This window comes from Corvus brachyrhynchos, unplaced genomic scaffold (genome assembly GCF_000691975.1).
Source record: "Corvus brachyrhynchos isolate BGI_N302 unplaced genomic scaffold, ASM69197v1 scaffold4, whole genome shotgun sequence".
In the NCBI taxonomy this organism is placed as follows: Eukaryota; Metazoa; Chordata; class Aves; order Passeriformes; family Corvidae; genus Corvus; species Corvus brachyrhynchos.
Window position 1 is genome coordinate 3,415,288 of NW_008237878.1, and position 14,711 is coordinate 3,429,998.

The 14,711-nt window shown below is 37.9% G+C and overlaps 1 protein-coding gene and 1 long non-coding RNA gene across 2 annotated transcripts in view; one reads left to right on the plus strand and one right to left on the minus strand.

Moving 5' to 3' along the window:
* Window positions 1-14,711, plus strand: part of CACNA1D (calcium voltage-gated channel subunit alpha1 D) — a 169,564-nt gene that overhangs the window by 102,698 nt on the left and 52,155 nt on the right. The window contains 10 exon segments of the mRNA XM_017732415.1: window positions 459-579; window positions 1,570-1,684; window positions 2,385-2,454; window positions 3,065-3,134; window positions 3,892-4,036; window positions 5,637-5,766; window positions 8,501-8,560; window positions 12,665-12,771; window positions 13,874-13,961; window positions 14,439-14,605. Of these exon segments, the coding sequence (XP_017587904.1) occupies window positions 459-579; window positions 1,570-1,684; window positions 2,385-2,454; window positions 3,065-3,134; window positions 3,892-4,036; window positions 5,637-5,766; window positions 8,501-8,560; window positions 12,665-12,771; window positions 13,874-13,961; window positions 14,439-14,605 (1,073 nt within the window).
* Window positions 1-14,711, minus strand: part of LOC108446265 — a 34,091-nt gene that overhangs the window by 1,157 nt on the left and 18,223 nt on the right. The window contains exon 2 of the long non-coding RNA XR_001861408.1: window positions 9,972-10,052. This is a non-coding gene — a long non-coding RNA (uncharacterized LOC108446265). The remainder of the gene's footprint in view (window positions 1-9,971; window positions 10,053-14,711) is intronic.

The window sequence follows — 14,711 nt, forward strand, 5'->3', positions numbered from 1 at the left end:
GTAATACTCAGAATTTTTATCATAGTACAGATTTGTGGCCAGTATTAAAACAAAAAAAAAAAAAAAAAAAAAAAAAGAAAAAGAAAAGAAAAAGGAACCTTAAAATATATACTGACTTGATTTTTAAGTGATGGACATAATGTGGCATTATTGAAACCAGGGCTCTTCACTTTGGCATGCCGAGATCAATAAAATTTCAATAAAATGTAATTTTTATTATTTTTGCCTTTGAAGTTCAGTGATATAAATGCATAGCACAAAATGAAATCTATTAGAGTTAAACCCAAGCTTTCAGGAGATGTTTATTTAAATGGGAATTTTAAAACAATGCATGAAAAGAATATGGTATTGCTTTATGTATACAGAAGGTTAGCTATATTGTGTGGTCAGAGAAAATGTGTTTCTCTGTTCACTTTTGATGCTGAGTTACTACTAATCTCCTAATATCTACTTCTTAGATCCTAACAGGTGAAGACTGGAATGCTGTCATGTATGATGGCATCATGGCTTACGGTGGTCCATCATCCTCAGGCATGATCGTCTGTATATATTTCATTATCCTCTTCATCTGTGGTAACTGTATCCTTTACACTCGCTGCAAACATCCTTGAGTGGGGCTGTAGTCCAGGGATGGCCATGGGCAAGTGCTCTCTGCATGTGCTGAGTCCTTTAAAGAGACTTTTCCTTGTGCCCCATTCCCTGAGGAGTGCAAGTCAGTGATCTCCAGGCTGTCTCCAGCCACCACCATAGCAGAAACCAGAGAATATTTTCTTTCTTCCTTCAGTGGGAGCACGGCCTTACTGTGCCTGCTGTTTGTCATCCCTGACAATGCAGGGCTGGAGCCTGGTCTGTGGGGCAGTGATGCCCCGTTATGCCCCTGACGCTCGGTGCAGCCCTGTGAGTTCTGACACGGGCTGAGAGTGCAGCCAGGGATCCCCTGCACAGCAGGGACCAGGGCACAGACTGATGCAGCTGGGATAAAGTCTGCCTGAACCTTCCCCTTCCCTGCCTTCAGTGATCTGGAAATACTTCCTTGGCCCCATGCAGAAACAAACTACTGCCATTCTCAGAAGTTCTTTAAAGGTCAGAAGGTGATGAAAGGGCAAAACTATTGTGTTTTCTGTACTCTATGGTATTTGTATCAGTATTTATGATTAACTGGTACAGACTGAAGAACTGAATTTGATGTAGATTGTTGTAGACATGGAAGACAGTGCATTATAAAAATGAATTTTTCAAAATGCCCACACAGTCTCCACGTATAATAGACAATTTCATATTTGAACTTGCTCAGGCTAGCATGAAGTTGAATTTCATTTATTTAAAAAAATACCTCAAGCATTCAGCTATTTTAAAACCCGTGACCCTAATGGATCTCTGTTCACTTTACAGCCAGTATCAGTCTAGTCCATTAAATGGGTGTTATTTGCACTACACTCCAGCATCACAAACCTCCACGCTGTAGGTTGGGAACATGTGTTTTATATCTCTCACATTGTCAGTGTTTATGCTGATAATAAACCACACGAGTATGGTAAGGCGTAATGTCCTTAAAATGATTTGAAATAGATATCTTGCTAAATGTCTTCTTGGCCATTGCTGTGGATAACTTGGCAGATGCTGAAAGTCTAAATACAGCTCAGAAAGAAGAAGCTGAAGAAAAAGAAAGGAAAAAGAACGCGAGGTAAAATAGAAGGGCATGTTGAATAAGCAGGAGAGGGAATGAGGAGAGTAATGAATTCTTCCATAAGGATTTTTTTTATATGAACGTCTTTACCATCTTCAAAATGTGCTGGACTGAGGAAAAAAATAAGAGGGTTTGTCTAGACACTACAATAGTAGACAAACAGTATGATTTTAGATAAAAGTTAGGTAGTCATTGTGGTGAATTAAGAATATAATGATAAACCAACTGATATTTAAACATTGCAACTGTAGGATTTGCAACTGTAGGATTTATTGTGCAATTAGCACAAGAATTTATCTGTTGTTGCCAGTGCACAGCTCCCTGTGGAATCAGTTCTCTAAGCCTTATATAGACAAGTAGAAAACCTTCTTTTGAAATCAGTGCAAGCCTGTTGAAGTCAATGAAAATTGTTTGTATGAGTCCAAGGGCACAGTTTATCCCTCTAGAAAGGAGTAATTATCATGTGTTGAATGTTTTAGGGATTAGCCTCTGGAATTATATTCAAAATCATAATCTTTTAAATGGATCATTGCATTCAAATGCAGTAGATTTTACTGCTCTGACACCTGCAGCTGTACAAAATATTTTAAATATTTTATTATAAGGCTTTCAAATTTTCATAGAATTGGTATCATTCACTTAAAATTGTCTGTCTTTACATGGCATGCTTTGTAACTGTTATTGTATTGTTTTGTAGAAAAGAGAGTCTGGAAAATAAAAAAAGTGAGAAGTCAGAAGGTGACCAAAAGAAGCCCAAGGATAGTAAGGTGTTTATCCTAAAACTTGTCTCTTTTCTAAGAAGCAATTTTACTAATTTTGCTAGGGAGTACTTTTCAAGACTACTGTGCATTGTAGAATTCCTTTTTGAGCCCATCATCCCTACATTTTTTTCCAGGAAAAGAAAACTTAGTCCTGATGCTTTGCATCCTCACAGCATCTCTTAATCCAGAAAAATCCTTTTGGTTCCAGGATATCCTGAGAAGGGAAGCACTTAGAGAACAAAATAGTTAATGTCAGAAAAATGTGATTTTTTTTTTTTTTAGGATCCCTGTAGGTATTTTGCTTGATAAATGCAATGAGATTAGATAAATGATCAACTCTTAGTAGAATGTTCCAACATTCTTGGTAGCTTTTATCAAAGTGTGTTGGTTATATTCTCATTGTGATTTACACAGCCAGAAAAATGTGGATACTATTGAAAAATCATCGTTGAAAAATAAGTAATAAACTGTCAGCTCTCCTCTGTTCTCAGAGTTACTCTGCTTCAGAAAACTCACTTCTCTGACTTCAGAGGTTTATTTGGTTTGCTTTCTATTGGACTTTGTACTATGTGTTAAAATTTATTTTTCTTCCTGTGCATCCCTTTCACTGCTATAGGTGACAATTGGCGAATATGGAGAAGGAGAGGATGAGGATAAAGATCCCTATCCACCCTGTGATGTACCAGGTATGTGAATACTAGCTAGAAGACGAGCACATTTGTTTGCTAAAATATCCTAAACTTGCTGAACATTGAATCCATTCCTTTGAAGTCAGTGAAGTCGTGCTCTGTTATCAGTGGATAAATGGGCCTGGAAGCTGCTAAGTATTATCTTTTCCTGCAGCTTCCTAGACAGTACAAGCAGCATTTGAGAGTTAATACTGTGAGCCTCAGCACTGTTGTGGTAACACTATCTGGATGGGAGAGCAAATTCTAAACTTCTCTAAAACGTTTGGCAAAAAAGGACATTCCAGGGCTGATGATGTTTGGTCAATTTTTTCTTGGCCCAGTGAATATACTTATCTAAAAATCAGTTCTGCTGGATTATCTGGATACATGTCACAGAAATCTGCCCTACAGTTTGAGCGCACAGTGCTCACCCAGAGCTCAGCACTCAGCACAGGCATGGACGGACTGTCAGGGCTGAGCTGAACTGGGGCTCCAGAGCTCCTCAGGGAGCTTGGGGTGCAGGTGCAGCTGCTCAGGACCAGCAAAGCCTGTTAATGCTCTCAGGGCACTTATGCACACACCCTGTATGTGGGTCACAAACAGTGACAACTGTTTGGATGTTCACATATTGGTTTATAGATTCTTAGAGTCATTCTATGAATATATATTTCCTATAAGCCAATGTGAAATCTAATACAAGCTATGCTTTTGTATCGTTACGAAAAAAACCTCAATATCTTTTAGTTTATAGTAAAAAGAATGTTTAATTTTAAAGTAGGTGAAGATGAAGAAGATGAGGAGGATGAACCAGAGGTACCAGCAGGCCCACGTCCCCGTAGAATATCAGAACTCAACATGAAGGAGAAGATAACACCGATCCCTGAAGGGAGTGCCTTCTTCATTTTCAGCAGCACCAATCCGTAAATATAAATTTGAAAAATACTGGTTTAGGCATCAAGCAGTGAAGTAACAGACCTCCTTCCAGGGAGATCAGGAGTAGGAATCTAGTATCTTCAACAGAAAAGGGATTGGCTTTCCTCCTAAAATGTTCTGATTGACTTGGTAAATGAGAATAATTTGAAAAAGATATTATTTTTCTTCCCACTGTTGAAGATAACAGCGTTTTGTACATATAGTCTGAGTTCTCACATGCCTGGAAAATACCCTTTAAGGTGTATTATCTGTGTACTATATTAGTCACTGGATGTAAAAGATCTGAGAATCTTCTGCATGAGATAGGTTACTAGGGTTACTAGAAATTCTTTGTGGAGGAGAAACCAGAAAAAGAGAAAAGTAGGAGAAAGGTTGTATATATTCTGCTCAGGGTAATAGCATTTCCCAGATTCAAATAAACATCAAAGATAAAGACAAATTATTTCAAAAAATCAAGAACAGTAATAGTTGGATTTTGGGGAGCAATTGGAATCTTTCAACACTTAGCCTAACTCCAGAGCATTTGGAGTTCTACTCTGGTGAAGACACCAAGCTTGAGTAGTCAGTAAAAGTCCTTACTTAAGATTTATTTGGCATGGGAGAATGCTGCCTTTCAGTGGTAGAGGCCACCACAAGTTTAAAAGATGATCAAGATAAAATGTTTTGGGTGTGTATCTCATTCATTGCACGGATTATCTGAAGCTCTTCAGAGTTTGCAAACTGGAAAGAGAGCTCCTTGAACTAGTAATTTTCATATGCTGAATGCAAAATCATTAGGTTTGTTGAACACTTCAAATTGCTTTCAGCTTCAACTAAAGCTATGTATTCTTGGTCTAAAATGGCCTATTTGCATAAATAAGATATGCCACACTCCAATCATGTACTTAATTTCAGGAGAAAAAATTTTAGCCAAGAACCTTCCGGGTCTTCAGCAGAATTTAGACAACTTCAGTGTTAGTCAGTTATGAACCTGATCCTGCCTTTTTGTCAGTTTAATCCCAGATCTGCTCTGTATTTGTGATTACCTTGGGCTCAGTGACTCTAAGCATATGCACAGTTACACTTCATGTCATGTGGCTGAAGCCTGACGGCTCTGGAGCCTTCAACACCCACTTGTCCTGTAATTCTGTAAGGAAATCTTCATGGAGATTCTGATTTGAGTCCTAAGTAGCACAATGAGATCTGCAGCCTAAGTTGCATCTCACAAGATAAGTAATTTTGGCAACTTTAGTAAGGATGAAATCAAACAGGGGATCTGGAATGACTTATTGTCTAGCCTTGGTCCCTCTGACGTTGTCTGTTACGTGCACAGTGGTACAAACCCTGGAACTTGTGGTGTTCATAACCCACTGGAAACCAACCCCTCCCAGATTGCTTTAAGTGCATCTTCACTATGGGTGATTTGGATTTCGAATTTATTTACATTCTTAGGAATCAGACCGATGGCTTCAGCATTTTCATTGCTTCTGACTGCTGATTGTTGCTCTGTTCCATCAGTGTTGGCAGAGTAACAGAAAACATGTTGTATATTAACCATCTGCTGAATTCCGTGTGCAAAGATGGTGTATTTTTGTATCTCCTCTTTAGAATTCGAGTGGGATGCCACAGACTTATCAATCACCACATCTTCACCAATCTCATCCTTGTCTTCATCATGCTGAGCAGTGTTTCCCTAGCAGCAGAAGATCCAATTCGCAGCCACTCTTTTCGAAATAATGTAAGCCTTTCATTTTTATGTCTGAAGATAAATACACCCTCACAGGATACAATCCTTTGGGCCTAGTGCCTGGTTTTTAATTTTCATGTTAAGAAACATTACTTTTCCTTTTTCAAGCTATACATTTATATTCCTTTTGCTCTAAGAAGCATAAATCTTTAAAGACAATTAATTTTATTGATGGAACATCATCAGTATTAGAATTGTTTATTATTTACATGATGCTTTTTCTGTGACTATAAATATATCAGGATAAAATATTCTCAAGCTGAATATAAGTAATATCTGTAATTTTCATATTTTTTCCTACTTTGCAGCTCGAGTACCTGATGTGCAATTCCTGAATCACTCTTACTGCCTCACAGTGTTTGATGCTGATTTAAAAATGCCAGTTAAAATTATCACTGTTTATCATGCTTGGAATAGACTCTGATCTGTCCTCTCTGCATTGACTGTATTATATGGTTTTGGGGCACTTGGAATATCCCTCTGTTAGTGAGTGTTGGGACTCATAAGGGTGTTACCTCTTCTCTCAGAGAGTCTCATGTGGCCAGTCTGAGGGGTTTGAGTTATCCCTACGTTGGACCCGAAGATATTTGGATTCCTGATTGGCCACATCAGAAACTAAACAAGTCTCACTTTTTTCTAAACTCACATGTAAGAGGAAGATCAGAACATGCCCAGCTCTTGCCTTGATTCAGAGAAAAATTCCATTTCAGCCTAAAAAACCCATTAATTTAAATAATGGCTCTATTAATAAAATTGTAGTTTATGTGGGGACTAAACACCTGTGTTCTCCCAGAACAAATTCCTGAATCCCCCATTTTAAATTCTTAGTCCAGTGGATTACCTGTTACTCAAATGCACAATTATTAGACAGAGAAACAAAAAGAAATCCCCTCTTGTGACCACGGATTTTGTTAGTCTTGTTACACTTGTATCAGTTGTGTAGCAAGACTCATGTTATTGTGAGTTGTGTTTGCTTTAGATTAGGTAGGAAATAGCTGAGATGGTGCAACTTGGTAGTAGTCCATGGGGACTTTGGGGATGCTTTGACAGAACTTTCAGGCCTCTCCTGTTCTAGCTACAAAATGATCTGTAGAGATTGTCATGGACTTAGAGAAACTCTGTTACATCTTGCAGGAAAGGTGGGCCTGAGGAGGCTGTAGAGGTTGTACCTCTCTAGTTCTTGCTGGTGCTGGTGCAAGCTCTGAAAGTCTTGTTTTGGCTGTTGGCACTCTCTGAACATTTTTCCAGAAACTTTAGTAAAAACCAGAAAGCAAAAACTTTCTCCAGAGGTAAAAAGAGGCCAAAGCACAAAGACACTCTTCATGCACTATTCAGCAGAGCAGTGTGCTTCCCATAGATGTAAAGCTGGACCAATGTAATCCTATAAATAAATCACACTAATGGGTAGGAAAAAGAGAGCTGGTGGAGAATACTGAAATTGTTATTATAGAAACAGCTTCAAGGGCTGATAATTGTATTTGTAACTAGAGGAGCATTAGGAAAATGTAAGTGGAGAGTGGTGGTAACTGAAAAGATTATTTCTGTTTGGGACACAGACAAAATGTGTGAGGGATTTCAGGAGGGCATTGCCCTCTTGCTGTAAGTATTCTCATGTGCCCCAGGCCTGCATCATTTTCCTTTTACTGCCTTGAGTGTTCATGTTCCTTCCTTCAGATGGGCAACAGAATGAAAGTTTACAAACTGGAATGCCTTTAAATATTTTATTCTAGGTCTAGAGTGAATTGGTGGCTGATCAATCTTTGTTGAATGGCTTTAATATTTGCCTGTTTTTTCAGCCACACCAAGGGACAGAAGGATGTGATGATCAGTGGAATATGGGGGAAAAAATGATCTCCTTTTATTTGATCTAGCATGACTAATTTCTTTGTGTGTTGTCTCTTTATTTTATTTCTCCTTCCCACTTGGTTAGTTGCTGAACCTCAGGCAAGATGTTTCTGTGCACAGCTGTTGGCTAGGTGGATTGCTGCATCCTTGAGGCTAACCTCTTACCCTCCTGCAGTTCACTGAATTAGGTGTTAGTGATGTGGCCAAAACTCTGGGTGGTACTGAGATACCTGTTCGTGTGCCTGTCGAGAGCAATCAATCCCACAGCCACAATCCTCTAAGAAATTTTGTATCACTGTGCAACTCTTGTGGGTTCTTTTAAATTTCCTACAAATAAATACCTGCTGTATCTTCCCACTTCAAGGAAAAAGCGTTGTGGTGTTGATTTTAAGTGATTAGTTATTAATTAATTTGTTTTGTGACACTCTAGACAAGCCTATACAGGAACAGTACAATGTAGCAGAATGTGGAATGATCTGCAGTCTAGAAGCATCCACTGATATTTTATTTTGTGATGCAATACTTTGGTAAAAACCTCAGACATTAGTAAAAAGTATTTATTCTTTGTTTAAGATTCTGGGTCTCTGATAAAGACTGACGAAAGTACCTGTGAAAGCTGGTAGAGGGAATTGAAAGAAATTGTTGCCTATTGGGTCCTGTCAATTGTTGAGGGGTGAAATCTAATACCTGAGCACAGTGGCATCCTTTAAATTTTTAAGCAAATAAAAATGGTTGCACAATAGCTGGAATTTTAAACTACTTTGTGTAAATTCTCCATCTATCTACTAAGATTAATTCAGGTGTTGTTGTGTTTGTGGTCTAAGTTGTAAAAATTATTAAGAGATGGATTTCTTACTGTGGCACGTATTATACCTTGCAGATACTTGGTTACTTTGACTATGCTTTCACAGCCATCTTTACTGTTGAAATCCTGTTAAAGGTAATGCATTGTTAATTGATCCTTGTTAGCTCAAAAGCAGCTTTAGCAATAATGTTTGTAACTTTTTGTTTACCTTCCAGATCCTAGGGTATGCAGATTATGTCTTCACTAGTATGTTTACATTTGAGATCATTTTGAAGGTAACAGGTTTTTAAAGGAAGCTTGTTTAAAAGGATTTTCCTTGTGTGTCACCTGCCAAGAAAAGGCACTTGAAGTGTTCTTCGCCTTTTCTCAGCGATCAAAGCTAAACTTTTTTAAACTAGAGGATTTTTTTATTTGACAGTTCCTCATAGTTTTGATTGGTTATTTTTTTACCATTGGGTGCATGAAGAAGCTGGTTTTTTATCATTACATCAGTTTAATAATTCATTTTTTACCCTTTTTAAACTTACAGTTGTCAGAAAAGGGAAAAATAAATCACTGCGCATGAGCTTTTCCTTCTCCTTGCTCTGGCATTTCCAAAAGAGATAATCAGTCTTATAAGGAGGGAGCATGTAATTTCTCATTTATTTTGCTGAACTATATCCACAGAGCTAAAATAGTAGATAACTATTTTCTTGCAATAGGACTTGCAAGATATCTTGCATTTATCTATCTATACACTAAGATACTTTGCATTTATCTTGGGCATACATTTAAATTCACAGACAGGCATAATTATGCTTGCTTAAATGTATTACCCATGCATGAGCCAAGAATTGGCATTTTAATGTATAGTTTGTGTACTGATTATTAAGAATATCTATTGGGGTTACTCAGATTTTCAATGTACAAGACTTACTCTGGTAAAGAAGCCAAATAACTGAAAATTGCATTCACATGAAACAAAATGCTGAACAAGGAAATTAAAATTTTCATTGGAAATTGGCAAAATATTTTTTCAGAGATTTATACATGATTCATAAGTGTTTCATGCTGTGCTTATTCTCACCACAAGTTTTTGGTTGAGTAATCCTGATTTATACAGTTAAAAATTGCTGGCACACTAAGAATCTGTACATAAACTATGCATTTCCAGTTGAGGATTAAGCTTAACAAAATCTCTTCTCCCAGCTTTTGCTCATATTGCTGTGCATACTCTTCACAATGCAATTTGATTAATACTAATTGGTGCAATATTTGGGCTGTTTACAAGATAAGCTGTACTGTAAGTAATAGACTATTTTTATGCTTGAATTTTCTCCCAGGCTTAATGTTTATCCCCTTATTTCACATTTTCAGCAGTGAGAAGCTTGCTATGGAATTGATTATTCTTATTTGTAGCATGCTAAAATAAATATCCAGGGTTTTTGTTGCTAGAGAAAGGCCAGACTAAAGGAGAGAACAAAGCATTGAAAAGAGCTGTAGCATTAGATCAGCCTAGTTCCCAACTCTGAATTTGAGAAGCCATAAACATATGTTACCATTATACCTGTGGCAGAAGAGAGTCAGTAGACTTCCACATGCTCTGAGCAGCAGGTTCTCCAGTTCCTGCAGTTCCATTTGTGTTTTTCTAGGAGACAGAGGAATTATGAAGAGTGGCATAAGGAAACTCTAGAGCTTGGGCTGCTGAAATCTGGCATTGTAAAATATTACAAGGAAACAAGAAGCCACATTACAGCCAAAAATTTTGATGCTTCTGACTCTGGTTTCTCCAGGAAGCTCTTTAGAGCATTCACATGTAAAGGAAAATAAGCTGCACCATAGAAATGTAGTGAACAGTCAGGGTGTGACACAGACACAGTGCCTGCTTTACTAACATGTCTCAGACTCTGGCTTTGCTTGCTTATGGCTGGGGCCCTCCATGTCCTCTGCTGTGCTTCCCACAGTATCTGAGTTGTACAGGAAGAGTGTGTTCTGCAAGGAGAAAATTCAAAACTAGACCTGCAGTAACAATAGAATTCCTTAATTTCCAGGCAAAAAATGTATGAAACTGAAATTAGGATAACCAGAGGCAATATTATCACCTGTAGCAAAGGAAATTGTACAAAAACCAAGCATTAAACCAGAATAACTCTCAGCACGTAGGGAGTCTCCTTGTGCTCTGTCTTACTGCTCTCAAACAAGGATTCCCACATCACACAGTGCTGAATGTATGGATGAGGACATGAATAACAGAAGAGCTGCAACATCAGCTAAAGCATTTAAGAATTCTCTTATGTAATCCCTACATGACATTGAAATCCTGTTTGGATAACTTGGGAAAGGTGAAAACATAAGAGCAAAGGTCAGGGTAGGGATTTGTGCTTTCAACTTCCCCCCACTGTGCTAATCCCACACCATTTAAACTTGCTTGAGGGAGTTCTAGCAAATGCTTCCACTAGGATTTTGTGGTGATTGAAGTATGAGTGAAGATGGGGAAATATGTACCTCACCTGTGCTTTTAGGTCAGTTATTGACCTAATTTTTGTGGGAGTCTTACATGAAACTTCGTGTGCTGCTCATAACATACTACAGTGTAAATGGGTAGATGTAGGTAGATGTTAGTTTGATATTCGGGTTTATTTTAGTGTCCAACTTCCACTGATTCTAATGAGTTTAGATGTACTCTGTCCAGCTGTAAGTGAAAGAGCTAGGAATTTAATGGAAATTTTGTAATATAACTATGTTATATCTCTTACGCTGTGGCATAGGTTAAAGCTTTAGCATTTTTACTCTTCTAGCTTTGAGGAATATTTAGTATTTTGATCACCACAAAAGAGGGCTTAACCATGAGAATAAGGAGAGGAGAACTTCCAAAAAAATGCATCTTTCCTTTGCATATGTACATCCTTTACTGGTGGTGATGGTTTGTCATGCAGAAGGCCTGGAAATGTCTGCACACTGGATAGGGATGCAGTGCACTGAGATGCCAATTGCCTGGGGCTCTGTCCTACCCTGAGGAACTGTCTTGAAGGCTGTAGTAATCTGCTGTGAGGGGAAATGAAATAAAATCTCTTCACTACACCTTGAGGAACAGAATAGAAAGTAAAGGGATTATAATGCACAGTCAGTATCAGATATTTTCTAGATGGCGTCGATTTTTCTTACCTGTGGAAAACAAGGAATAGCTCAGTACTCAGGCTCTTTAGGAGGATCTTGAGGCTGAAGAAATTAGAATTCATGTGACTGAGCTGACCACGAGGTATTTTTCAGAGGTATCCTTATTTTTGTTATGAGTTTTTAGTTTCAGTATTTCAGACTTAATTCATAACTATGGAAAGATTTATGCAATATTCTCTTCAGCTGGTGAGTCTGCATCTAAGGGTTTAAGTGGACTCCTCTGTGCATTTTTAGACTGGTACTTATTTACAGTTATGGTAGGGGGTCTAATTAATGGATTTAGGAGTCAAATTCAGCTTTGTGATACCCAAAACCATCTGCCCAGGTGCTGGCTGCAGCCATAATTAATATAGCCTCTATCACTGGATCCTAATGAAAGTGACGCACACAAGATCCACTTGGTAAGATTTTTTCATCTAAATATAGGGACAGAAACCAAAACATTTAGAGAAAGTCCAAAAGGAAGAGCAATGTTTGGTATTCCCCACAGAACAGCAAGATTTAGTGACCTTTGATTACACATAATACGAAACATGTCTCAGTTGTTCCAGGTTATTCCAAGATACCCATTCATGTCTCCCATAAGCCAAAGCTGAATAGCCTTGTGGTGCTGCCTTGGGACAGCCTTGTCCTGCTTCTGTACCAGCTTTGACCCTCAGGTGTTTGCAGTACATTCTCAGCTTCTTCAATTCTTAAGATAGTATGAATTATTAGGAGTCAGAATCTGGACTCTACAGTTTAGTAAACATGGAAATCTTAAGTGTTGTTTTTGTAGCAAATTTTTTAACAAAGGCCAAATTAATTCAGTGTAATCATCTCAGCCTCATCTGTTCTTACACAAAAGAAAACATTTGTTGACATCAGAAACAGTTAGCATATTTGTTGATGTTGTTGAGTCGATTTTTTCTGATTTAAATGAAAGATTTAATGTACATGGAGGGATTGTTTTATATATCAAAGGATTTTAGAAAGCGAGATAGTATTGTATGCATTCACACTCTAGGCAAGTGTCTTGTAAACAGCCTAAATGTGATTTTGAATAAATTGAAATATAGACTAAGTGTGTAACAATTCTATTTTTAGATGACAGCTTTTGGAGCATTCCTTCATAAAGGGTCCTTCTGCAGGAATTATTTTAATTTGCTGGATTTGCTGGTTGTGGGCGTTTCTCTGGTATCTTTTGGGATTCAGTAAGTACTATACTTATAATGTGAATGATTTATTTTTGCTCTGGGGTTTTCTACTGAAATCAGTGTTTCAGCTCCTTTTGTTCCCCCACGGTGTGTGGGTGTGCAGTGTCAGTGCTCAGGGATGGGGCTGGCAAGAGGCAGTGATTTGCATGGAGAGTGTTGTAATTCACTACTAATATGGGCTGGAAACAAATTACTACTTCCCACTATTACCAAGAGAATGAGGAGGAGCACCGTGACACTGTATGGTATAACAGGTATTTCCTGGAGCTTCAGGAGGTTTATATCCCTTCTCTTGAGCTGTTATCACATCTACAATCTAATTTTATGAGCTTGGTCTTTCAGTATTGACCTGTGGGGATATAGAACTAGACAGTGTTCGAGGGGGGAGAAGTTGTACCTTAAGCAGGACTGCAAGTGGTAATCGAGGTTTGTTTTGCTTTTTTTTTGCGTCGGACTAAACACAATAAAAGAGTCTAAAGGTGCTTATTGATTCACTGAGTGGTTTTCCCCTATTAAATATCATCTGTGACAGCCTTGGTGACTTAAAAGAACAGGGGAGGGTTTCAGGCAGCTGCTCCCCACTGAACTCTGCTGGTACCAGAATACCTATTGCACAAGCTTTCAGTTTCACAGGGTGTTCTTTGAAATACTGTGCACTATTTCCTCAAAATGCAGTCCTAGCTACTTAAACAGAGGGAATGGAAGTCATTTGAAATCTTTTGATCTTGGGTTAGCTGGAAATTGAAGGATTCATTGATTTACAGGACTTACACAGTGTCTTCAAAAGAGCTTGTCAACACTGAAAAATTCTTTGGGGACTATTTTGCTACATTATAGTCTTAGATGAGCTTCTGAACTGTTAATTCCAAATTTGCTCCAGAAATCAAATGATTTTTATGGTGTTCATGAGATCAATACTATTTTCTAATATTAATAAAGAATCAATAAAGAGTAAAAGTATTGTATATATATATCTTGAGAGTTCTGGTTGGAGGTTTTTTAAAAAAATTTCATGATTAAGGAATTCTCAAGGATATTGTTATTCTGTAATGCAATCTGTTACCTTAACAGTAACGGTATAATTTTTTTTTTCTCCTAGATCAAGTGCTATTTCAGTCGTGAAGATTCTCAGAGTTTTAAGAGTCTTGAGGCCTCTAAGGGCAATAAACAGAGCAAAAGGACTTAAGGTGTTTATTTTTATTTTTTAAGTTATATTTCTGTTGGCTCGATGCTTCAGTCCTGCCTCAGGTTAAAAATTCTTGCTCAAGAAAAATTGTCTACAGAAGTCCACAGAGCAAAGACAGAAATCAGTTCCTGATTCTTAAACATATCTGTTCTTAACCAGCCCAGGCTCTGCCCACAGTTACAGCACTTTGTGTGTGAAGGAACTGCCACTGAGAGCAGATTTGGACTGTGATGAACCAACATGTCAGTGCATTTAAGTTGTTTATCCATAGTGCTTGTGTAGTTTTTAGCCAGTTGACGTTGATGGGTCTATGTCAACAGACTTACAGACAAATTTAGAAAACAAGTCCAATTACAGTATTAGATATAATACTGGCAACACAAAAATCGTAATTTTAAAAAAGAATATGGAAATAGATTTTTGTGGTGTGTAGTCCATGACAAATTGCATTGAAACACATTTTTTTCTTTCGTTCCAGCACGTTGTTCAATGTGTCTTTGTGGCTATTAGAACTATTGGTAATATCATGATTGTTACAACTCTGCTGCAATTCATGTTTGCTTGTATTGGGGTGCAGCTGTTCAAGGTAAGACACTCTCAGAACTTACAGTGCATCAAGAAAAGCAAAGCTGAATTGAATTCTTGGTGGTTTGCTGCTGGAACTGGGCTGGTCCCATCCTGAGCCAATTGTAGTATAAAAGCATGTATTTTGCATATTCTGCATTTTATCATTGCTTTTTGTTTTTATATG